Source organism: Antechinus flavipes, chromosome 3 (assembly GCF_016432865.1).
Source record: "Antechinus flavipes isolate AdamAnt ecotype Samford, QLD, Australia chromosome 3, AdamAnt_v2, whole genome shotgun sequence".
NCBI lineage: Eukaryota > Metazoa > Chordata > Mammalia > Dasyuromorphia > Dasyuridae > Antechinus > Antechinus flavipes.
The window spans coordinates 280,427,387-280,453,573 of NC_067400.1; the positions used below are offsets into that span (position 1 = coordinate 280,427,387).

At 32.5% G+C, this 26,187-nt stretch overlaps 1 protein-coding gene across 2 annotated transcripts in view; it reads right to left on the bottom strand.

The window, feature by feature from the left end:
* Positions 1 to 26,187, bottom strand: part of POLA1 (DNA polymerase alpha 1, catalytic subunit) — a 343,224-nt gene that overhangs the window by 169,924 nt on the left and 147,113 nt on the right. For both annotated transcript variants that reach the window (XM_051985075.1, XM_051985076.1), the window contains exons 33-34: positions 19,797 to 19,978; positions 17,907 to 18,038 (exon numbers count right to left, since the gene is read on the bottom strand). In XM_051985075.1, the coding sequence (XP_051841035.1) occupies positions 17,907 to 18,038; positions 19,797 to 19,978 (314 nt within the window). The remainder of the gene's footprint in view (positions 1 to 17,906; positions 18,039 to 19,796; positions 19,979 to 26,187) is intronic.

Genomic DNA, 26,187 nt, shown 5'->3' on the forward strand with positions numbered 1-26,187 from the left:
ATGGAAGTGGATTTCTTTGACAAAGAGATCTAACTCAGTTTCAACTGATCAAGGATGGACAGAAGCAGCTATACCCAAAGAAAGAACACTGGGAAATGAAATGTAAACTGTTTCCATTTTTGTTTTTCTTCCTGGGTTATTTTTACCTTTTGAATCCAATTCTTCCTGTGAAACAAGAGAACTGTTCAGTTCTGCACACATATATTGTATCTAGGATACACTGCGACATATTTAACTTGTATAGGACTGCTTGCTATCTGTGGGGTGGAGGGAGGGAGGGGAAAAGTCGGAACAGAAATGAGTGTAAGGGATAATGTTGTAAAAAAATTACCCAGGCATGGGCTCTGTCAATAAAAAGTTATTAAAAAAAAAAAAAAGATGTATTGATGAGTCAGATTTCAATCTCCTCTTCAGAATAAATTGCATTAGTGCTTTTAATTAAAAAAAAAAAAAAAGAATTCCAGCCATTTGCAAATTTTACCTAGTCCTTTTGGTCAAGAAATAAAAAATAAAATGAAAATAATTATGTTAATCATGCAGATAACCAACTAATAAAAAATGCTGTAAAAATATCCATCCAATTTTTGCCTACTCTACTCCCCCCCCCATTCCCTAAAGGTGAATTATAGAATTAGATCATCTGATCCAACATTTTTATTTTATAGATAAGGAAGTTGAGGTCAGAGAGGTCAATCAACTGAAGTAGCAGGTAATGATAATAAATTTTAATAGGTGTTCTTTCCAATTCAAAATGCTCTTAGAATATTTGTTATTTTTCAGAAAGGGAAGATAAACTACTCATATGGTAAGAGTGAAGAATGACAGGTGGAGGGCAAGAGTGGTGTTGAAAGAAACAAGGAAGGCCTAGAACCCATTAGAGGTGGATCCCTGGCAGCAACTTAGTTGGAGGATATGGATTAGAGTTGCCATGGGTGGGCAGACATGGAAAAGTTGAAATCTGTAAAATTCTAGAGAATTCTAGCATATTTGGGAACACATTTATTATTATAGTAAATAAATATATAAAATGTTGAGAGGGAAAAATGTACTGGGTGTCTTATGGGAAGACAATGTTTACCAAAGCAAGATTCAGATGAATGTAGCAATGCCAGAATTCAGATAAAAGTGGGAGAAGTCTTTGCTTTCAGGTGTTGTTCAGGGAGTATATTATCTTGGCTCACAATTTCTAGATTTAAGAAAAAAATCACTACTGAAATTTCTGCTCAAGGATCTAGAGAGAAAGCATGCTTATTTTCCTACAGGGAAAACGTAAGCCTATCAAATAAGAGGTAAGGGAAAGATTTTCTTTTGAGATGCAAGTTATGGCTAATAAAATACTGTTTCCTGTGTCTTCTTGGATACCTCAGGATATTCAAGTTCCAGAAACTGAAGTTATGTGTCACTAACATAGATACATAATGACCTTCATAACCAGTTCTCTACTATCTTTCTAGTCTTATTATACCTTATTCTCTACCAGTTAGTCTTTGACCCAGTAATATTGACTTCCAAGGCATTCCACAAAAATGACATGCCAGGAATTTTTTTTCTGGCCACCATGATTGGAAAGCTCTCTTCTAACCTCCAACTACTGAATTTCCTGCCTTACTTTTGAGTTCCAATTGAAATCCCATATTTTACAGATAGTCTTTCCCAGTAAATTCTAGCAGCACAACTAATTGGCAAGTGGATGGAGCACTGGGCTTGAATCAGTAAAACATCTTCATGAGTTCATATGTGGCCTCAGTTCAGAACAGATATGCAATCCTGCATAAGTCACTTTTACCCTGTTTGCTTCAATTCCTCACGTATAAAATGAGCTGGAGAAAAAAATGACAAACCACTTCTGAATCTTTTCCAAGAAAACCCCAAAAGGGATCATGAAGAGTCAGATATCACTGAACAACAATCAATTCTAGTACTACCCTACTCTTAAGTATTTCTTTTATTTTTTAAATCTTGTATATAGTTAACTTGATACACATCTGTTTACATGTTGTCTCCCCCATTATACTGTACTGTGTTTTGCCTCTTTTTGTATCTGAATCAATTAAACACAGTGCACAGTATATAATACTAAAAAATGTTTATTGATTGATATTATTCTCATTTAATATGTTATTCTCACTTCTATGCAGAATTGGTAAGCAAGCTGTGTAAATTATCCTGTTCCATTCCTTCCAAACTATATATGGCAAGCACTAAGCATTGACGTCAAGTGGATCAATGTTATATAAATTAAGGAAATCATTTCATACATATATGATGAACCAAATGAATGTCATGTTCAATGGTTACACAAACATCTATCTATACTCATTGCATGATAGTATGAAGAGAAAGTCCTTAGATCACATGAATTGCAAATGGTATACCTCTATTTTTAACTAGCTTTTAAAAGTTAACTTATCTACCTATTTAAAATTTTTTTTTCTTGCCTCCAATAAAAATAAAAATGGACCATGGAAAAGGATCATAAATGAAATTTCTCTAACCCAAAATCTATCAGTGGAATTACTGACCCTAATCTCATTGGAGGCTTTTTCAATTAGAAAATAAACTACAAAGGGCAGAGAATGTCTCAGTTTTCTCTTTGTATCTCTAGTACTTAACATAGTGCTTAGTCCATAATAAGTACTTTAAAAATAATCATTCAGATTTAATTTGGATTAGATTTTTAATCATTCATTTTTAGGATTTAATTCACATTGTAGTCTTTATAAAGAAAAGTATTCTATTAATAGAAAAATTCTTATTATTTTCTGTCAATTCCATCAAGAAGACAAAACTCATGGGAAGGAGAGTGAAGACCAGAATGAAAGCTTGCCAACAAACTAGTGGCTAGGTATACAAACCTCCCTTTGGCTTTTTACAACTTTGTATGATATGTCCTAAGGAGTTCCTAAACTACATAACAACTAAAAGAATATGCTTATTTTTTCTCACATAATTCTATTTATGAAATATCCCAAACCATTAATTTCTACCATTGATAAGAAAGGATTATAGCTACCATTTTAGATACCTGTATTAGATTTATAATTCTATCAAAGTCTCTGACCTAGTTATTTATTCTGATCCTTTCACACTTTGATGATAGATGCTTACAAGCTGCCACTCTTGCTCAAACCCGAGCATTTTCTATAGGTGGGAATGGTGGTGTTGCTAACAGACTAAGACTCAAGCATGTGGTGGTGACAGCCATTGTTGAAATGATGGCAGTTGCAACTACTGAGTTTTTAAAAGCCTTTAGAATTTCTGTAAATGCATAAAACCCCCACCAGTTGATAATCTGAAATTGCTAGAAGTTGGGAGTCCTTTAAAAAAAAAAGGTAAGAAGAAGATGCATTATTGTATACAAAATTCTTCCTTCTACTTATACAATTAACTGAGGGAGAAAAAAAGACTGGGAATAACCATAATTATCTGTCAATTATCAAACATTTGCAACATACCTTAAAACTTAAAAAAACCTCAACTCTTTATTTTTAAAAATATTATTTTAATATAGAGTTCAACATAAAAGGGAAATATTTCAGAGATGCTAGTTTTTTTTTTTTTCCTCTATCTCTTTACCTTAGAGATTGGGGAAAATTATTTTGGGGTATATTTGCCTTCATATGGATTTTGAAATTTCCTTTCTTTTTTTTTTCTCTTTAGGAATAAACACATATAGTCATGTTCTCACAGGTCTATATGAATAGCTTGGAGACTGAGTATATAACCCGCATTTCCTTTATATTCATATACTTACACATGACTGGGTTCCAAATATTCTAATCAACTTAAGTATGTTCTGATATATTTGGCTAAAATTAATTATTACTTGTTTCTTTCCTCAAAGATTAGCCTGGTGTAGAGGCATCAAATTGAAAGCAAATAATTAAAGAAAAATCTTGATCTATAAAAACAAATTCCAAACACTGCACTCATAGAACAGAGTAAGTGACTTATGTATGAAGGTGAACTGAGAAGATACCCAAGGCTTTCACCATTCTAGGACTGTAATTACAAAACGGGACCAGTTAAGTTTGTAAAGATGCATTTCAAGGACTATTTCTGTTCCACAAAGAAATCTTCTCACAATATTAACCAAATCATAAAATGTCAGACCTGGAAGAAAACATCCTGGCCTGATACTTTCACTTTCAAGGTGAGGAAACTAAGGGTGCAAGCAAACCCCAGATCATACTATCATACATTTAGAGCTGTAAGAAATGTCAGAAGACATCTAGTCTTAAATTTCTCACTTTTGAAATGGAGGCCCAGAGAAGTTACTGACTTGTCAAAGGGAGGGTTACAGAGTTAGTACTTGAGCCCAAAGTTCTTAACTTTCCTTGAAACTTTCTATTTCCAGTATCCTTTGGATAGCTTCATCAAATCATATTAGAGAAACCAAGAAAGCTATTGTTATTTAGATGGTAGAGAAAAGAGAAGATTGGCAAAGTGGGGTAAGAGTCTAGAAATGTAATAGCTAAGCTAACTAATTCATACACTATCACATCTGACATTCAAAACAATAAGTAGATGAGGTTATTATTTTGCTTTATAGATCAGGGAACTAAGATTAAACACCTTTGTCCAGAGGAAAACACTGAGTAAAAGACTGAGAAGGCAATTTTAATTTGTCTCCATTATTTCAAGTCAGGTGCTGCTCTATCCATTACAACATGCTGACTTTCTAATTTGTAAATAAATGGTAAGTTTCTGCAGTTTGCCCATGATACTGTGACAATGACATCAAATTCTGGAACAATGCAGAGCCTCCTAAATGAAATAAAAATTAGCTTACTCTTATATAGTATTTTAAGTGCACGTGTGACACATGCGCGCGTGCACACACATACACACACATCCCTCATTTAATTTTCACAACCAACCTGAGAAGCACCATAAGTATTATTGCCCTTATTTTACAGATGAAAGGGTCAAATGGAAAAGGAATAAGCATTTATTAAATGCTAGACTTCAGGCTAAATGCTTTACAAATATTTTCTTATTTGAGACTCATAACAATTCAGGGAAGTAGGTACTATTGTTGCTGCTATTACTATTCCCAGTCTACTGTTGAGGAAATTAAGGCAATAAGAAGTTAAGTGAGTTCTTGCAGTCACACAGCTAGTAAGTGCCTGCAGGTAGTTTTGAACTTAGGTCTTTCTGACTCTAGACCCAGAGTTCTATCTACTATATCACACAGCTGTTAGATAGGCATCTCATCTGCGACTAAAAGAGAGTAAATGACTTACTCAAAATGCTGCAAACAATAAGCATCTGAAGTAGCATTTAAATACAGGCCTTTTAAACCGCATGTGTAGTATTCTATCCAATTATCCTAAGTTGTCTCATAAAGAGATATTTGGTCTAATTATACATAACATGTGAAAAAGTATGAAATGAAAAATGTCTATCATCCAAACCATGGAATAGAGTCAGATGACGAACTTATACAGTTCATGTATCTTGGATGACCACTAAAGACAGATGATTAACTGGATGAAGAGGAGAGGAAGGAGAAGTGGCTTTTACCAGATCATGTGGAGCAAGAGGCAAAACTAAGAAATAGGGCTTCTCCTACTGGATAGGTTTTCAAATTGGGGAGGAAAAAGTTGGAGTTGACCTCTCTCTAAGGGGCAATTGTTTTTTACCTTTTTATAGCCAATTTAGCTTACAAGATTTTAGAAACTGAATATGAAAGCCTTTTTCACTATACCGCTTGCTCCTATTTCTCTTTAGTTCCTTTTTTCACATTGGCCACTGAGTTTCTCTAGACTATAAAACATATTAAGTCACTAAAGTAATCCAACAACCTACAAAAGCTCCTCAGTATCTAAGACATCTTAGAAATGTCAGACTTATAAGGACAAAATGAAGCTTGGGAGTAGGGAAAAAGGGTCTTAACTGCTAGAGCATAAGATCATAGATGAAGATCTGGAAAAGACTTTAAATCAGTTAGTCAAACCTCATGTTGTAAATGAAAAAACTCAGACAGGTGCAGAGAAGTCAAATTATTATGTGAAAGAACCAGGATAAAGAACTGAGGATAAAGAACCTTGGATTCAGGGTTCTTTCTGGGGCACCGAATAACCTTCTTTTGCATTTGAGAAAGTAGACTAATAAGGAGATTTATTCCTTTACACACAACAAATACCGAAGTAACACTGGACATAACTGAAAAAGTAACATTGTTATCTTCAATTTACTAAATAGGCCCTTTACAAGGAACAAATACTTACTGAAGGCCCCTAAAAGCTAATCTAAGTGCCCAGACCTTTTGAAATGTAAAATTATCTCCTATTTATACTAAACAATACAAGATAGACAAAAATTATAATGATCCTTGCAGTTCTTGGAGAATATTTGGTTTAGGAAATAGGAATGTGAGGTTTTGAGGTATAATAACTTTATTATTTTTGACTGAAAGGCAAAAACACTCATTTTTCTCTTAGGTAGAGATTTGTTTATTCTATGTTATTAGGTCAGAGATAATGGCTCTGTTAGATCTCAAAATACCTTTCTAAACTTGGACTGAAATATATAACCTTTCATAAATCTATACCCGAAATGAACAGATTTCTCCTACAAAGGAACTGTGACAAACAACTTCCAATCAAATTAAATAATCCATAGTTCTCTCTTTTACAAATGTAACAGAATACTGATAGATAGCTCTGTGTTCACTGAAGTCATGAAGGTCAATAATGTTAAGATCTCACCATTAAAGGTTAAGTGAAATTTGTTCTGGTTCAGTTTTTCCCTTACTGTTAGGTGGGATAACAAGAAATGGGACTGAAGTCCAGTTTTTCTTCAATACACACAGTGAAGAAGTCAGACCAAAAAAAAAAAAATTCCATGTTTTAGCATAGGCAAGTTTTCTGTTTTTCTCCACTTGTTTCTGGGCATTTGACACCATTATTCTTACAGTAGTTTGTATTTTTAAAATAAAGGGCAATTTTCCTTACCAGTATGAGCAAATTATATAAGAAAACTGACAGACTCTAAGACCTTACTTAAGAGGAAAAAAGGGCAGGAAAGTTAAAAAATATGTAATGAAAATAACCTACACATCTAATGATTGGACAATATCTGGTATATTATGGTATAGGATATATTAATAAGAGTATCATCAAACTATAAAAATAAGACAAATATGAAGAATACAAAGAAATAAATGTGAAATGACATTGGACCTAAGGATTAGAAAATACATAAACAGGGATTATGAGTATATTTTTCAAATGATCAAAAAAATTCATTTTTATATGTGGAGATGGGAAAAAACATTGAAAAGGGTAACAAGTAAGTTTCATTAAAGTTAATATATTTAAAAAATCAAAATGCAAGGAATTTACATGTATGGGTATGTATTCCCAATTTTGTATATGTGACAATTTTTATTTCTTGTGATTATGTTAATTAAATAATTTTATTTTAAAAATCAACAAAGCCATACCTTCCTATAACAGTTGATCACAACATTCAGCCTGCACCTAGTTTTATAGTTTAGCCTAAGTTATAATTACAATGCTAAAAGCTTTTGTAATATCCAATTTTGAGAACAACTTTTGGCAAGAAATTTTTGATACTATGTGTGAAAGAGGTAGCCTTCTTTGCTCAAATGAAAAAGAACAAAAAACATAATAAATCAAGAGACCTGACTTCTAGTACTGGCTCTGGAACCAGTTTTTTTCAGTGAAAAAGTATATCCAAAAGGGGAACAGAATATACAAAGGTAGAGTGTGACCCAACATATAGGATACACAAAGTCCCATGTAAAGAGATCTCTGCAAAATCCATACTGACTCAAGAAGCATCACAGATACTCTGCTAGCTTAGTGAAAGAAACTCAAGTACACATTAGGTTGCCTTTGAAAGTACAAGTCTACAAATGGGTTTTGAGCTATAGTCTTATAAATGCCAAATCCCGAGCCATAGGTCCAGGGAAAGAAGATAATGTACACTGATGATCAAAGGATAGAATTCTCCTTGGAGGAAAATTGAAACCAAATCATGGCAAATCAAGCCAAAGGTCACTGAGATTAACCCATCTAACAGGGGAAACAAAAGGGTGAATAGGTAATATTAAGCCAGTGAAGTTGGTGAAAAATCAGGATAAATATTGAATGGAGTAAAGTGATAAATGTTGGCAAAATTATTGTTTATTCTATAAAACTGCCTTACTCAAAATTACAGTAAGTTTTATAATAATTAACATGTTAGTCATTCTTTTATAGTTTCAAATCTCAACAATTACCTGAGGCACAATACATAATGGCTACCACTGAGGTGATGAGAATAACCAACTGGAACTAAGAGAAAGTATTATTCTTATACAAGGATAGAGATTAAAAGTCAGAAATACATCATAAATGTAAAATTCTGGGGGCCAATGTCCAGGGGAAGACAATCTTCCAGAAGCAGGAGGCCAAGAGGACAGATGAGAACCTCGGACATGGTGACTAGAAAGGGAAGTATGGCAGAATTTAGTGGTTGGATATTGGTTTAACAATAACTTACTGAAAATTGACAATCTGTAGTTGGAACTAGTTCTTTATTACTACTGGAATCTCTGAGATTTAAAGGCTTATGTTCTTTCACTTTAAAAGATTGTAGCAAGAATGGAATTGTAAAGATCATCTGGTGGTTTCAAGTCATTAGATCTCAGAGTTGAAATGGCATGATGATTCTCAAGTTCATGAAGGGATGGTATGACCTTCATTTGGAATCTGCCTTATTCTGAAATTTAGATATTCCAAGCATTCCTATAAGGGCATCATTAACAGTAACAATGACAACAATAACAATTAGCATTTATATAGTGCCTAAATGCCGGGCACTTTTACAAATATTTTCTCATTTGATCCTCCCCAAAACTCTGGAGATAGATATTATTGTGCCCATTTTTAAATTGATGAAAAGTAAGGCAAATAGAAGTAAAATTACCTGTAGATCAATAATCAGTATGTGTCTAAGGCCAAACTTGAACTTAAGTTTTTCTGACTCCAAGTCCAGTGTTTTATTCACTGTGCTATGTAATTCCAGTTAATTCTTCTGATTTATCACCAAGTTATGAAACTATTCAGATAGGATTAAATGTCATAATAAAAATAAAGCTATAAATACTTGTTTTCATATTCCACAGAGCCATAATTTTATTGGTGTGGATACACTCTCTTCATCAGAACCAAACACCTCTAAAATCTCAATAGCTGATTTAATTACTTAATTATCTGAGAAAAAAGCATCACCTGTTACTATGTCTTTACAGGATCTTATACTGCTTATACTCTGGTGGCATAGCCTTTGAAAAATATTTTGAGATATTGGGGAAAATCTTAGTGGGGGGCTAGAAGATTGTAGGGATTATTATGCTACCATATAAGATAAGAAGCTGTAGTAAACTGCACTTGGCCCAATTTGCCTCTGTGGTTAGTAGTAACCCTTATTTATGCACCCCATATGTTTGCTATATTTGCATGATTTAACCTATAATATACAAAGACCAATATAGTGGAAAGTTTGGTTATAACAATTTTATTATACTAAAAAATCATATACCAATGAAAATATTACAAAGAGAAGCACTAAAATGCACATTTAAGAGATCTGTATTTCTAAGTCTGATATCTGGCCTTTATAAGTAAGCCATTTAACAATACAATCAGACTTATTTCTTCAGTAATTAAGTGATTATATTAGATGTTCTTTTTTTCTTCTTTAAAATAAATTTTATTGGTATTGCTTTAACTCTTATATTCCCCAGTGTTTCTTTCACAAGTCCCTTTCTTGCCCTGAGAGCCAATTCTTAAAGTAAGAAAATAAAGGGATTAAGAGAGAAATATAGAGAAACTAACATAATGAAAAAGCTTGACACCACTCGTACTATTCCACACCCATAATATATTACCTAAGCAAAAGAAGAGAGGGAGATAGTATAACTTTTCTTTCCAGGGCAAGTTTGGTTCATAACACTCAAGTTTCTTTTCTTTTTTTAAAAATTTTATTTCCTTTAAATTTTTCTAATTATCTTGGCTGTTAGTTACCTGGTTCTGTTCATTTCACATTGTATGTGTTAAATATGTATTTCCTTGCCTCTTTATGTTTACTATATTGTTTGTCCCAGCATAGTAATAGTCTATTAAACTAATGGGATATCTCTTTTTCAAATGGGGTTGTCTACTAATGCTAAGTCTTTTAGTATCAGAATCAGAATTATTAGTGAAAATAAATGTTTCCTGACTCATTAATTTTGAATGTGATTTTAGGACCATTGTTGTGAAATCTTAAAGGAAATTACAGTATTTTACGCAATACTGACCCATGAACTGTGCTTTATTGATTGGGTGGTATAGGTATTTACTGCTTCTTTGGAAGTCTTGTATCATTTATAATTATGCTATTAGAATCTTTATATGGGAAAAAATAATCTGTTCTTTTAAAATATACTAAATAAATGTAGAAGCCAGAAAATAAAGTTATTCCAACAGCTATATTTAAAAATTTATTTGAAGTAATCTTAACTAATCTATCACCCAAAAACCACCAGCCTGCCTCACCACAGATGAAAACTGAGAGAGTCTAAGGGCTAAACATTGAATTTTTTGCAGCTAAAAAGTACAAAGTTACTGAACAACAAATAATGCTCCTAAAACTTACAGCTTTTCCATATACATGGTGGTAGTTTCCTTTGGAATACCATATTTATGAAACACAAAACAAAAAAGGTTGAAATGAGGATGGAAAAAAGGTTGGATGGGGGACAAGGGTTTGGTGAATAGCACAGGACAAAGGATGTACTAAGATTTATAACCACTAATAATTCTTTCTTTTTTGTGGAAGTCACGAATGTGTAGAGGGAGGAGAAGAAGAGACATGGAGGGAGGATGGAGAGAAAGAGAAAGAGACAGACAGACAAGAAGAGATAGGGAGAGAGGAGAGGAGGGAGAGAGGGAAAGATAGAGAGAGAAGGGGGAAAGGGAGGGAAAGAGAGAGAAGGAGGGAGAGAGGAAGAGTGAGAGGAAGGAGGGAAAGGAAGAAGAAGAAGAGGGAGAAAACATGTGAAAACACATACTTATATGTGAAATTAACATATGCAGATACTAGGAGTCTCTTACTTTCAATGCATATGAAGTAAACCTACACTATAGAATTATCTAATGATGGTTAATAAAGTATTATCCAAGTCAAATAAATATAAAAGGATTTATTTTGAAAAAGTCCTAAAAGAATGTGCCTTAAAACATTTTATATCATGTTAAACTTTCTGCCAACATACCATGAAAAACTTTTGATTAAGCAGATCAATTAACTAATATTTATTAAGCACCTACTACTTTGTAAGGTGCTATGGTAGACTATGCAAAGATGTAAAGAGGAAGATGATAGGGATCTCCATCCTCAAATAACTGATAATCTTCAAAAAAAAAAAAAAAAAACCCACAGTTGCATAATATGGAGATACTGTAAAGGGAATTATGTTTCAGGATAGAATAAATGACTGATTTCCTGTGAACTCTGGGATTTTCTTTTTTCTTTTTGGTGGTATTCTTAAAAAAAAAAAAAAAACCAACTTACAGCTCTGTGTTATCATCGAATCAACAGTCATTAAACACCTACTTTATGCAAAGAGTTCACATTTTCCTGAAAATGAGGCATGCCCATCTCTTCTCAGCTCTTTTAAAAATGACACTGTAATTGAAAGATTTCAACCTTTTAAGTAACTCTCCTCCATTAAGTCACCAGGAGACAAAAGACAGTAAAGATGACCAGGAATATATATCACATTTGCCAAAGAATGGATCAGAGAAGCTTATGTCTGTGTATCTCTCAGAGGGGATTAAGTTTGTATAATTTGTTTTGCTTTTACCAATTTATCTCAGAATCTCCACCTTTAGAAATGAATGGGTCTTTATTTCAATGAGCCAATGGACAATTTTAATATACATTATAACTTGGTGACCAAGTAAATGACAAGCTCTACCCTTCCCTACTCCCACCCAGGTAACAAGAGGGTCAGATTATCCATTTATCAGCAAGTATTCAGAGTAGACAAGCATTTCAATGTCAGTCTCTCTCTTCTGTGGATGCTTCATGGATGGCTGAGGGGAACACTTCAAAAATGAACCAGCTAAACAAACTTCCCAGCAGCACTTGACAGAGCTACACCTATTCTTCCCATTTCCAAAGCAGTACAGAATTAATTACCAGTTCTATGGATCTATTGTAAGTATAATAGACTAAAGAGCTATCACAGACACATTTATTGTAAAAGCACAATCCCAAGAGTGTCTAGTAGAGGGCCAAAACGATTAACACAAATGCTTTGTCAGATCAAAGATAAAACCTGCACCGCCCAAATGAGGAATGAATTAGAACAGTGGGTTATCTTTCAAATTAACCAGGGCAGTTAGTGAGGAAAATTTCATGAAAGTGTAATTCTTAGCCTTTGTGAATCCACACAGCAGGCATTCTGCCAGCTGACAAGATGATGAAATTTTCATGCTTAAAAAAAGCCTTCTTCATTTCCCAATTTAGATTAGCTAGTGTTTCTCTCTCTTTTTGTGTGTCTATTTGCTCTTCTGCAGCAGGATTTAAAGGGGATGGGGGGAGGGAATTATAGATCAATTTTTCACTGTAAAAATTGAATCTTTTAAAAAAAATCTCAGAGAGCTTAGTGATGTAATTTTTAAACTGGCTTGTCATGATTTTCAAAAATATCAGTTCATACTTAACTATATACTGGGATCAACAAAGGCCAGAATAAAGCAAAAGTACTGCACTTAAAATTTCAGGGATATTATAAATAATTTTTGACAGAAAGAGAATGTCACTTAACAAAAATATTAATACATGTTGATTTTTCAAGTATATGTTTAAAAACAATGGGAAATGTAAAATAAATATGAAGTGAAGAACTATTCATTTGAGGTGCATAAAAAGGGAATGAATACAATAAAACTTTTAAGATGTAGACTGACTTCTATATGTTTTAATATATCTTCTAAAAAAAGAAAAAAAATTCAGTTATTCTATTCCTTCAAATCAGAATCTTTTCTTTTTTAACTAATTCCTCTACACCAGTGCTAGGTTCCTCAAGATGTTGTGGTTGGCTACAGAATCTGAGGTAGCCTCAACTTTGACTGATTCTTGTAACTTTAAAGTTTTCAAAAAAAAGTTTTTATCTTTTAAAAACGTTTATCTCAGTCAATCTTCTCTGAAATTCTAAAAGACTCTTCCTTTCTCATTTAAATTCTAATTGGTTTATATTGACCTTGATAAGATCAGAAGGGAAAGAGTAGTTGGGCATAGAGTTCTCAAATTCAAAATAGCTTCTAGGCCAATCAATCAATTAGTATTTATTAAGTACCTATAATATGCCATGTACTGGGCCAGGCGAGACAAAAAGACAAAGGCAAAAGTGAAACAGTTCAGTTTGGAGCAATATTATCCTAATCTCAAAATAGTAGAAAACTCTTTCAGCAATTATCCTTTACAGCTAAGTCAATCACATGACATTTTTTACTATGGCTTTACTTATGCTCATTTATATTATCTTTAGATTCTAGAAAAACTGTTACAATTTCATGACAACAATTTGTTAACAAGGTATATATTGTGTCACCATTATTATGGAACGGTATTCTGGGTCACTACCATGGAATGATACATTTGGCAGACTGCAATTACACTTACTGTTAACATACTAACAAAAGGAATTTAATATCATAGGGCAATATCTACCATACTTCTCTTTTCTCCCCTAAAAAACAATTTTAATACATAAAAATGTTAATGATATTAATATATGAAAAACCTCAAAGCAATATATATATGATATTATAATTTCTATTTAATAATTTCCATTCATCTAATTTATTAAGCTAATCTAATAATTTCAATCTTTCTTTCTTCCTTCTCCTCCTCTGTCTGCGAAAGGTATCATACTCTTACCTATAGATGATTTACCCAAAGGCATACTGATTCTGATGGGTGAAATCTAACAAGATATTTTGGGGTTTACCAACTAGATTTCTTTTTTAAAGACCATGTTTAGTTCTAATTGATTGGCCAACAATAGGTTCCAGCCCAAGCCTCACTTGGTCAGCATTTGACCCGATGACTCAAAGTGAATGTTTCTGTTTGGGCCAGAAAAGCTTAAGGGTCTTCCTTTCCCAGAACAAATTTAATTTTTTTTTTTGATTAAGTAAAAGAGGCCATTCTTTGCTTCATTTTTTATCTAGTGTTAATCACTGAACGGGTGTTACCTTAGTCACAGAGACCTGGGAAAGACCTTAGATTAGAAAGGACAAGGTAGTCTACTGTACATCCAAGGCCATCTCTAGTTGTCCTCATGTATATTTGGCCAATGGACCCAGATGGTTTTGGGGAAGAGAGTTAGGCTGGTGACTTTGTACAAACCTCCTCACTTAAATACAATTCATTATTATGGCATCGTGTTCCTGTTGTCATGGTCTTCTTCAAGAATCAAAGGACAAACATCTTTCCTGGATGGTTAAATGTGACTTCTCCCATTTGATCAACATCTCCCCCAGAGGACAGGGAGTCCTTATGTAAAATAAGAAGTTCATACATAATTCCTTGACAATAGTTTTCTAAAGCTCTTATAAGAAATCACATTAAAGTTAATAAGTGAAACAAGATTTGGGGACTACGGTCTTTTGCTAATTTGTATTTTCCATCCTCCAAGAGAAGAGATAATCAAGAATGATCATATTCATATATTTCTGTTGTTTAGTCAGTTGTATCTGGTTCTTTGTGAGCTCACATTCGGAATTTTCTTGCAGGAGTCCTGGGATGTTTTGCTAGTTCCTTTTGACTTATTATATAGAGAAAGACATTAAGGCAAACAGGGTTAAGTGACCTCTCGAAGGTCAAACAATTTGTGTCTGAGGCTGGATTTGAACTTGGGTCTTCGTGGCTTCAGGGCCCCATCAGGGCCACCTTTCACAGCCCCACTGCACTCGGTCATAATCTGACAGAACTACAAAGAAACCATCTGAGTAGAAGTTGGATTAAATGCCTTCAAAGTTTCAATCCAAAATTCTAGGACATCCCTGGTAGAAGAGTGGCATAATGAGTTATGTTCTAAGAGCGCATGTAGAGGATATTTTGGAGTCATGGAAAGCATAGAAGCTTAAAGAGCCTGCTAGGTAGCAAATGGAAAAATAAGGAAAGAAGGAGATGACACAGAAAGTTTAATAAAAAGTTGGGTATGGAGAAGAGAATGAAGTTTCAATTAATCAAGAACAACAACAACAACAAAAATAGTGCTCTAAACAGATACCTACAAATTTAAAGAGTGCCCATAGAGTAGGGGGAAGAATGAAATGTCTGCCAAAAAAAAAAAAAAAGCACTCAGACTGCTTTTCATATTCAAATACAAAACCTGCAGAGAAATGAAACACCTCTCTGTTCTGAGGGCAACACAATGACAAAAATCTGAGACACAACATTACTCTTACACAAGAAAAGTATAGGCAAACACCAACTGCTGCCTTCTTAACCGTAAAAGAAAACTCGGTTCAATCTTGAACTGTAGCAGAGACTTTAAAAAATTTTAGAAAGAAAATTCACAGAAAAATAGACAAATAAAAACACTTCACAAAAGAAAGGTTTGAGTTCATCTAGTCTTCCACACTGAAGCTGGTGAGCTGTCTTGGCATGGATAAAAATAACAATGTACTAAGTGCTCCAGAAAGCTTAAGCTATGGCAAGCAGGAATTAAATTTGGGTTACATGTTTTAAAAACAAAACAGAAAATTGTTCTGGAGTTAGGAAAGAATCCTACATTTGTGGCAGACTTTGTTCTTATAAATCATAACTCAATTTCTCCAAATATTCTTTGTTTATTAGAAAAGGAAATGAAAAATTTCTCTAAGAATTGATGCTTTACAAAATTGACTGCTAAAGGATCTAAAATCCTAAACAAAAAATTTAAATTTTTTTTTACACAAGGCAAGATTATCTGCTCTTGCTCAACAGGACTCATAATTGGAGAGCTACAAAACTTAGATCTAGTTGACTGTGGAAGAAATTAAAAGTATATGCTGAATATCAAGACAGGGAATGTGGTTCCTTCTATCAAAGCTTCTTAAATTATGAATCTTAACTCTTATGAGGTGTCTCGTAACTGAATGTGTAGTTAATGAAATCAATAAAATTTTCTTAGTATACTTATTTTATATATCTATATGCTTGGGGTCATGTAAAAAGGGGTTGCAAATAGAAAAAAGTTTAAGAAGCTCTGCCTTAGACAAGTGATGTCAAATTAAAATAAAAAAGGAGTCACTAAACTGTGAGAAAAGGATCCCTGGGGGCAACATTTTGACTCAGAAAACCACATACTGATATTACCTCTACTTTACAGTATTTAATCACCTGGGAACAGTGTGGACTTCAGGCAGCCAAAAGGCTGCATGTGTGTATCAATACTTCTGTCTTAAGTAACTTTTATACCTATCCTATTGTTCAAAACAATGGATACAGAACTGATCACTTAAATATTTTAGATTTCATTATCCTCTTTTTTTGGAGGGTGGGGGAGGGGGAAGGCAATTGGGATCAAGTGACTTGCCCTGGATCACACAGCTAGGGGAGTGCTAAGTGTCTGTGACCACATTTGAACTCAAGTCCTCCTGATTTCAGGGCTGGTGCTCTATCCACTATACCAACTAGCTCCTCCTCATTATCCTCTTTAATGTTTAGAAAATACAAATCCTTAACTCAGAATCATAATACTGTAGTTTTTAAAAGTTACAAATCATATTACTTTGCAATGTTGAATAGCATTATTTTTAAAATTGAGAGGTAAAGAGAGTACTTTATACTGAGTAAAACTTTTTTAAAAGTTACATAATGAATCTGATTATTTTTTCGTTCATGTCTAGCCAGAAAATTTTCTTTTTAAATTATAAGGCAAAGTTAACTAGCTTCTAAGTAATATGATACTTAACTCTTACAAGAACAATAAAATTGTTAAATAATCAAAAGTGCTAAAGATGGATCTGAGACCTATTCACCAATATAGGGAATTCTATATTGGTGCAGGTGAGTCCCTTTACTAAAATTATTTTTCTACACAACTGCTTATAGCACTGAGAACTTAAGGGACAAAAAGATACAGAACTTCCTAATTCTAAAGCCAACTCTATCTGCTATGCCATACTTAAAATAATCAATAACTGAAAGGGGAAAAGAAGGCAAAATCGAGAAGTTTTGCTTCTATTAAGTCTTGATGGGAGAGAAAGGGAAGAATTTTATTCATATGAAACTTTGCTCTTGAAAGGGTTTTATTTTTCTTTCTACTTAAGGAAAAGCTTTATGATGGCTCACAAGAAATTTCTGCCATTTTCCAGAAAGTATTTCTCAACGTCAGAAATATTCTGAAAGCCAGTAAATTGTATTTAAATCCAAAAGATGTTTCCTTTGACTTCCTCCAAATAAGTACCACTTAAATGTTTTTGAGTATCATTCAAATAAAAAGTACTACATATCAGCTTACTAGACAGCAATATGGAATTCTGTGACATTACTTATCAATATGCCTATATATAATACTGACTTATTCTCAATCAAGATTACATGAGTATTGTTTCACTTACTGAAGTATTTCCCAATTGTATTTTTTTAAATCCAAAGCAAATCCAAGTTATTATAAAACTAATTTTCCTTTCATGAAATGGATGTTCTTCCCAATAGACACCATCTTTCCTAATAAAGCTGTTTTAAATTTGCAGAAGCACCTTCCCTAAATATTTTCAAAATTATGCATTTTAAAAGAAAAACAAATGACTATTCATTTTGAAAAGAACTATCAAATGTACTGAGTAAGCTTTACATATATGTGTGTATGTGTAAATATATATTTAAAGTGCATTACAGATACTTACATTGTAGTATTTTTTAATGTATCGCCTGATATCCAGGATTAATTTATTGTTCAGCTGGATGACAAAGGTTATAGGTGAGGCATCACAATCTATATTACGGCAACGAAACAAGCTGGGCTCCATCTGGGCTCCCTACATAGAAGAAAAAAGAAGTAAAGACAGAAAAATTATGTAAGGATTTTATATCTTTAAAAAATGCATACCAGTCTCCTCCTCAATAGCCACTAATTCATTTTGTTGGCTATTTTTCAAGCTCATTTTTTGAACACTTTTCCCTGTAAGACTTTTTCAAATATATTTTCCTTTTCCTGCTATCTTCTCCATGGAAAAAGTTGATTAATTTTTTTTCATATGTCAAGTATTCATACAACAAATGGTGTTAAATAAAAATAATGTAGCAGAATTTATGGCAAAAATCAACTTCCTCTATCCATCCAACCATTTATTTTTGTCAGAAATAAATATCCTTTCTAGAGATATTGATCAATATCTGCATATCTGTTCTTATGAGGGTCAAATATAAAGTTTTTACTAATAATCCACATGACATTAGCTGACTATTGTATAGGTTGTTTAGTTATTTTTGAGAAGAGAGTATAGAAGTAAAAAGTATTATACCACATAGGAATGTCATCCATTTTTAGGACTGCACATTAAAATTACTTCATATTTTCAAACTAATAATTTTTTAGATGGATAAAGTATACTTTTATAAGAGTTAATTATGGGCAGTCAGAAATGTTTGTTTTATTTCCTTTCTTTTTTTTTACACAGATAGTAAGCATATCATTCAAGTAAATAGGTTTACCTCTCTACCTCACTACCCTCCCATCATGTTGATAGTTAAAATAATAATAATAATAATAATAATAATTAATAATAATAAATCTGTGCTTTTCTGATTCAATCTGGTATTAACTCCACCTCCCCCTATTCCCCCCAACACTAAGCAATTCCAGGTGGAAGAGATTTTAAAGCTTGACATCCGCTCTTCTACAGTTAGCCCATCTGCAAGTCGTCAAGCCTCCATGCAATTAACTATCTTATTTACAGCTGTAATGAAGCAAAAGTCAAGGATTTAGCAAAGTATTGCTGATCTGTGTCTGCCTTTTCTTCTCACTTGCTTCCAAAGACTGCTTTGTTTTGATTTTTTAAAAATGCAAAACATCTGCTGTTTGTCCAAATTAACTTAAAATAATTACTTTTAATTTAGATAAAAGATACATTTTCTTTCAGCTTCAACGTTTTGCACCACTCTACTGCCTACTAATTTACCAATGGCTAATACATACATAAGAGTGCAGTAGGGTTAAGTAAGTTAGTTGGCCAAGTTTCAAGTTCTGAGCCAAGGTCAGTGATTTATTTTTTGGCAGTACTTCTTGAGAGGAATGTCTCCCCATGACTTTTTTATGTCTGATATTCAAAGACAGCAGGAAAGATAACAGTAGTACCTTTGTCATAAAAGAGGTAAGTAGGATGGGAAAAGATAAGTAAAAACTTTTCAAAAACTCTTACTTCCCATTAACTTGATTTAGGATAAAGGAAAATGATACTACAATCTTTATTAAACATAAGAAAAATTCAAGTTACTAATTAAGGAATTTTTAAAAATAAGTTTATAACAACTTGGAATTTATATGAGATACCATTTTAAAATGAAGATCAAGAGGTCAAAGGAATCCAATAACATTTAAATACATTGAAAGAAAAATTTTCTTATTTATTTTTTTGAAAGGTTTTAAAAAAAGATCTCAATTTTTACACTATGATCTTTCAACCCAGTCAGCACAATTGTTTCCTCAATTTCCTTCTTATTCAAAAAATATAAAAGAAAATAAAATCCATTTTCAATAGTTTGCAAACAAAAGTAATAAGAAAAAAGTAACTAACCGAACCATCAAAGACACCATCACAAATGTTCTCAGTTCCACATTTAGGACAACAAAATTTGAATCTTTCACAGTCCCTAAATTTTTCTTCATCACTGAGTTGTGCTGGGCCACCAAGTAAGGCATCATTCTCTTCATCTTTATGGTAATGTTGGTGAACTCTGAATTGAGCGGGATCCAGTCCTATTAACATGAAAGGCAAAAGAAAGTAACAGAAAAGTTATTTATTTAACTTCCTCCCATTCAAAAAAGGAATCATTTGTAAAGCAGAAACCTTAAATAAAAAAACACACATTTGTATTTAAATATGGTTAACAATATACATTTGAGAATTCTAACTTAAGAAAAGGCTCATGTCTATCACATGGACAAATGACTAATATTTACAGCTGCTTTATAAATAAAAGAAGCAAAGTGAATTAATATAAGGTGGAAATATACTGAAAAATATATTTAGTTGCTCAAGCAACTGCTTCTATAGAATGGGCTTATTTTCTTTGTTAGAGTGAAAAGTCTCACATGTAATAATATTCATAATTATTAAGAAATATTTATCTAAACAAAATGGCAGTATTAAAACAGAAAATAGTCTAAAAATCCCATTAAAGTAAGTATGTTTACTGATATTACAACTGCTTCAAGACCAGACACAACAGCCAACTCTGATTTCAATGCAGTGGTCGATTTCATCTTGGCTCAGTGGTTAACAGCATGTAGGTTGCAATCTAATGCAGTGGTTAAAATTCAGTAACAGCATTTGAAGCAAAAGGCAATATGGCTTTTGGTTGGCAAAATTCAGATACTTACAATAACTACAAAAATAATAACAATGCCTATATAAGACGAAAAAAAAAAAAAAGAATGAAAGAAAATAGCCTCCAAATCTTCAAGAATACATTCAATATTTCACTAGGTTAAAAAAAAAATCAATCACTATTGTTTTATATTCATTTTTGGCAAACTATTTAAAGGAAATAGCAGTATTTTAGGTCAACAAGATTAATATACCTTTGGCAAATATAACTGTCAATATGTTCCACATGATAACGTACTTAAGTATAATTACTCAATAGTACAAATCAGAATAAATGTATTCCAAACAAAAACTTAACTCCAGACCTGACAAAAAACTAAGCAAAAAAGATTTATATTTATCTGGTCTAGAACTACATTGAAAACATTGTAAACAAGCGAAAATTTCACAATTAGTTTATCTTTTATTTTGACTATCAAGAATGGCTCAATCCTGTCACCTTTCTATTTCACACAGTTTCATAAATATACTTTGAATGTTAAAACATACCATGCAAGATATCCATTTAATTCTGATTGTATGTGTACATTTTAGAAATACACTTGTTAAACAATAATTGGACAAAACACAGGTGTAGAGATTTAACAAATTGCTGTCCTTTGTAGGAACCAGTGCTGAATACATCCAAAAGTGATGCCATATTTCCTCAAAATATCAGTGTCTCTAAAATCACCAACATGTGAATTAAAAAACTACTGTACTTCACCAGTCTTTTATATTGTAATAGCTTCCTATATATATTCAATATATATTTATACTTTATAAGTAATTTTACATCAATAAAAATATGTATATTATTATATTGTACATATAATATAAAAATATATTCTATATATAGAATATATAGAATAATAATTCCTGTTTATACTGCACTTTAAGGTTTGCAAAAAAAATATGAATTCATAAGTAAATGTTAAAAGTGAGCATTGGGTTATGGATAAAACAAAGTCAGGGAACAATAACAATACTTTCTTTTGTTTGGAAGAATTACTACTACTACTTTTAAAATAGTATTTACAAGTTTTGGTTGTGAATTCAGACTGAACTGACATCTGTATCTTAAGTAACATACATATTAACACTTTTCCCATTCTATATCTTTGCAAAATTCATTAAGTTTTGGTAATTTTTTTGGGGGGAAGGGAGTTTATCTTACATAATTAATACATAAACTATATTCAAAAATAGTGAAAAAATTATTATATAGACTTTATTAATTCTACAAGTTGGACAGAATGGGAATCTGTACCAATAATATGCTTATTTCTCTTTTCCTGTACCTCACCATGGTTCACTTAATCCACCTGCATCAGGGCAAAAAGCCCATTTGGTAAAGAAAACATGGATACTTTATTACTGCTCATATACATACATTCCCTTTAACTCTACTAGGAAGTATGCTAAACCACCAGGCCTTCAAGAAGTATTTGGAATAAACTTCAATTTATATAGCCAAGTTTTATCTTTGTTTGGTACTAACAAAACTGACTCATCTTCCCAATTATTTTATATTTATTCATAGGCTGAATACTTTTGTGAATGCATCATCACTTCATTGTAGGTCAGTTAAAAAAAACAATGAGAAGTTTTAAAAATAATCAGGAGTTTTCGTCCATCAACAAAAGGGAAAAAGAACAGATCCATGAATTGAGGATGAAATTAACAAAAAATAAAAAAGCACCATGCTATATTATTCAATAATATATTAGAAATATTAGCTATGACATCAAGAAAAAGAAAGAAATGAGACTAGGCAACAAGGAAACAAAACTACCACTTTTTGCAGATGATATGATAACATACTCAGACAGATGATCCTAGAAAATCAACTAAAAGTTGTTGAAAAAAATTAACTATAGCAAAGTTGCAGAATATAAAATAACCATATAAAACATCACCATTTCTCTTTATTACCAACAAAGTCCAGCAGCAAGCGATAAAAAAAATTCCATTTAAAATCTCTGTGGATGATATAAAATACTTGGGAGTCTATGTGCTAAGACAAAACCAGGAACAATAACATGAACACAATTACAAAACACTTCTCACAGAAATAAAATCAGATTTAAATAATTGTAAAAATATCAACTGCTCATGGTTAAGCTGTGCCAAAGGATAACTCTTGCAATCATACTAATCAAATTACCAAGAAATAACTTTATAGAGCTAGAAACAAATGACAAAATTTATCTGGAAGAACAAAAGATCAAAAATATCAAGGGAACTTAAAAAACAAAAAAACATGTGAAGGTACTCTAGCCAGACCAGATCTGAAATTCTATTATAAAGTGGCAATCATCAAAACTATTTGGTTCTGCCTAAGAAAAAGAGTTGGTGGATCAGTGAAATAGATTACATACATAAGAAAAATGACCATAGTATTCAAGTATTCAAAAAAAAATCAAAATTCCACAGGTTTTGATATAAGAATTAAGTATTTTTTTTAAAATGCTGGGAAAACAGAAAACAGAATATAAGGAAGGCAGAAATAAGGTATAGATCAGGGATGGGAAACCTTATTCTATGCCAAGGACCATTTGGATATTTTTAATACCATTTGTGGACCATGCAAAATTATCAACTTAAAAATTAGCCTTAGACATATAATTAAGTCACCCCTAATGATCATAGGCTGGAACTGTGGTTGCCTTGGTAAGGCTACATCAAATTATTTCAGAGGCCTTATATGACCTGTGGGCTGGACATATCCCAGCCCTGATATAGACCAATACCTTGCAGTTTATGCAAGAATAAGATCAAAATAAGTACATAACTTAGATATAAAGGGTGATGCCACAAACAAGTCAGGAGAGAAAAGAATAGTTTATCTGTCAATTGAAGAAGGGAAGAATTTATAACTGAACAAGAGATAGCAGCAAACATTATAAGATATAAAATAGAAAATTTTGATTATATTATATTAAAAAGTACAAATAAAAAATGAAATCAAGATTAGAAAGAAAGAAGAGAACTAGGAAATAATTTTTCCAGCAAGTGTTTCTGATAAAGGTCTCATTCTCTTCTCCCTCCCCCACTTAATAGTATTTTATTTTTTTCCAATTACATATAGTTTTCAATATTCATTTTACAAGATTTTGAGTTCCAGTTTTTTCTCCCTCTCTTCTTTCCCTCCCCTACCCTAAGACAGAAAGCAATCTGATAGCTTATGCATGTATAATCATTTTAAACATATTTCCATGTTAATCATGTTGTGAAAGAAAAATCATAACAAAAAGGAAAGACAATGAGAGAAAAAAAATGAAGATAGTATGCTTTGATCTGAATTTGGTCTCCACAATTCTTTCTCTGGATATGGATGTCATTTTCCATCACATTTATTGGAATTGTCTTGGATCATTATATTGCTGTGAAGAACTAATTCTATAGATTTTTATAGTTGATCATCACATCTTGGTGTTACTGCATACAATATTCTTCTGGTTCTGCTCACTTCACTCAGCATCACTTCATATAAATGTTTACAAGTTTTTCTGAAATTTGAAATTGTCCAATTATACAGCCAATTGTCCAATTATGAAGAGAACCGATTAAAATTTATAAGAATACAAGCCATTTCCTAATTGATAAATGGTCAAAGAATATGAACAGGAAGTTTTCAGGCAAATAAATCAAAGTTAACTATATTCATATGAAAAAAAATGTTCTAAATCACTACTGATAAAGAGTTAAAACAATTTTGAAGTGCCACCTCATACCTATCAGATTGCCTAGTATGACAGAAAAAGAAAACAAGTATTGGAAAAGATATGAAAAATTGGTATTCTAATGCACTATTGGTGGAATTGTGAATGGAACCAACCATTCTGGAGTGTAATTTGGAACTTTGTTCAAAGAGCTCTAAAACTATGTATACCTTTTTATTTATTTATTTTTTTTAATTTAAATTTTATTTTAGTTAATAATAACTTTGTATTGACAGAATCCATGCCAGGGTAATTTTTTACAACATTATCCCTTGCACTCGCTTATGTTTCGTTTTTTCCTCTCCCTCCCTTCACCCCTCCCCCCCCCCCCCGAGATGGCAAGCAGTCCTATATATGTTAAATATGTTGCAGTATATCCTCGATACAATACATATTTGCAGAACCGAACAGTTCTCCTGTTGCACAGGGAGAATTGGATTCAGAAGGTAAAAATAACTCGGGAAGAAAATCAAAAATGCAAATAGTTCACATTCGTTTCCCAGTGTTCCTTCTTTGGGTGTAGCTGTTTCTGTCCATCATTTCTCCACTGAAACTCAGTTAGGTCTCTTTGTCATAGAAATCCACTTCCATCAGAATACATCCTCATACCATATCGTTGTCGAAGTGTATAATGATCTCCTGGTTCTGCTCATTTCACTTAGCATCAGTCCATGTAGGTCTCTCCAAGCCTCTCTGTATTCATCCTGCTAGTCATTCCTTACAGAGCAATAATATTCCATAACATTCATATACCACAATTTACCCAGCCATTCTCCAATTGATGGGCATCCATTCATTTTCCACTTTCTAGCCACTACAAACAGGGCTGCTACAAACATTTTGGCACATACAGGTCCCTTTCCCTTTTTTAGTATCTCTTTGGGGTATAAGCCCAATAGAATATGTATACCTTTTTAATCCAGGCAATATCACTATTAGGTCCATAATCCAAGGATATTTTTTTAAAAAGGACCTATGTGTACAAAAATACTGATAGCTGCTCTTTTTGTAATGGCAAAGAATTAGAAATTAAGGGGATGTCCATCAATTGGGGGATGGCTGGATGAATTGTGATAAGTGATTGTAATGCATTATTATGCTATGAGAAATGACAGGAGGAATGATTTCTGAGAAACCTGAAAAGACTTACATGAACTGATGCAAAGTGGTGAATAGAACCAAAAGAACATTGTACACAATAAGAGCAATACTGCATGATGATCAACTATGAAAAACAGCTTTTTTCAACAATATAACACTTCAAAACAATTCCAAAGGCCTCATGATGAAAAATGCTATCCCACATCTAGAGAAAGATCTTTTTCTGATGGATTTTGAATGCAGATTGAAACATGATATTTCTCACTCTGTGTGTATGTGTTTGAGGATAGAGGAGTGTGTTTTCTTTCACAACACAACTAATATGGAAGTATGTTTTACATGACTGTACATGTATAACCTAAATAAAACTGTTTACTGTCTCAGAAAGGGTGGAGAGAGAATTTGGAACTCAAAATTTTATAAAGTGAATGTTAAACACTGTCTTTACATATGGCTGGGAAAATTTTTTAAAATAGAAAAGGAACAATTTAAAATAACAAAAACTCCAATTCTGAAAAATCAGAGAGTAAGAAAATTGAAAAAAAAATAGATTTGAAAAAACTAGAAGTTTTAAAAATGAATAAATTAGGTCATTAAATAATAAGAGTTTTTTTAAAAGAGGAAAATCTAGGCTAGTTTTCAGTTTAGAAGTTCTAAAACTGACTAGAGCTAAAAGCTAATCAGATGCCTATACTAAATATGGCACCAATATGTTGAGCCTCTGAGAGAAAAAGTCCACTAGGCTGCCTAACAAGAGATGAAATGGCCCAGGA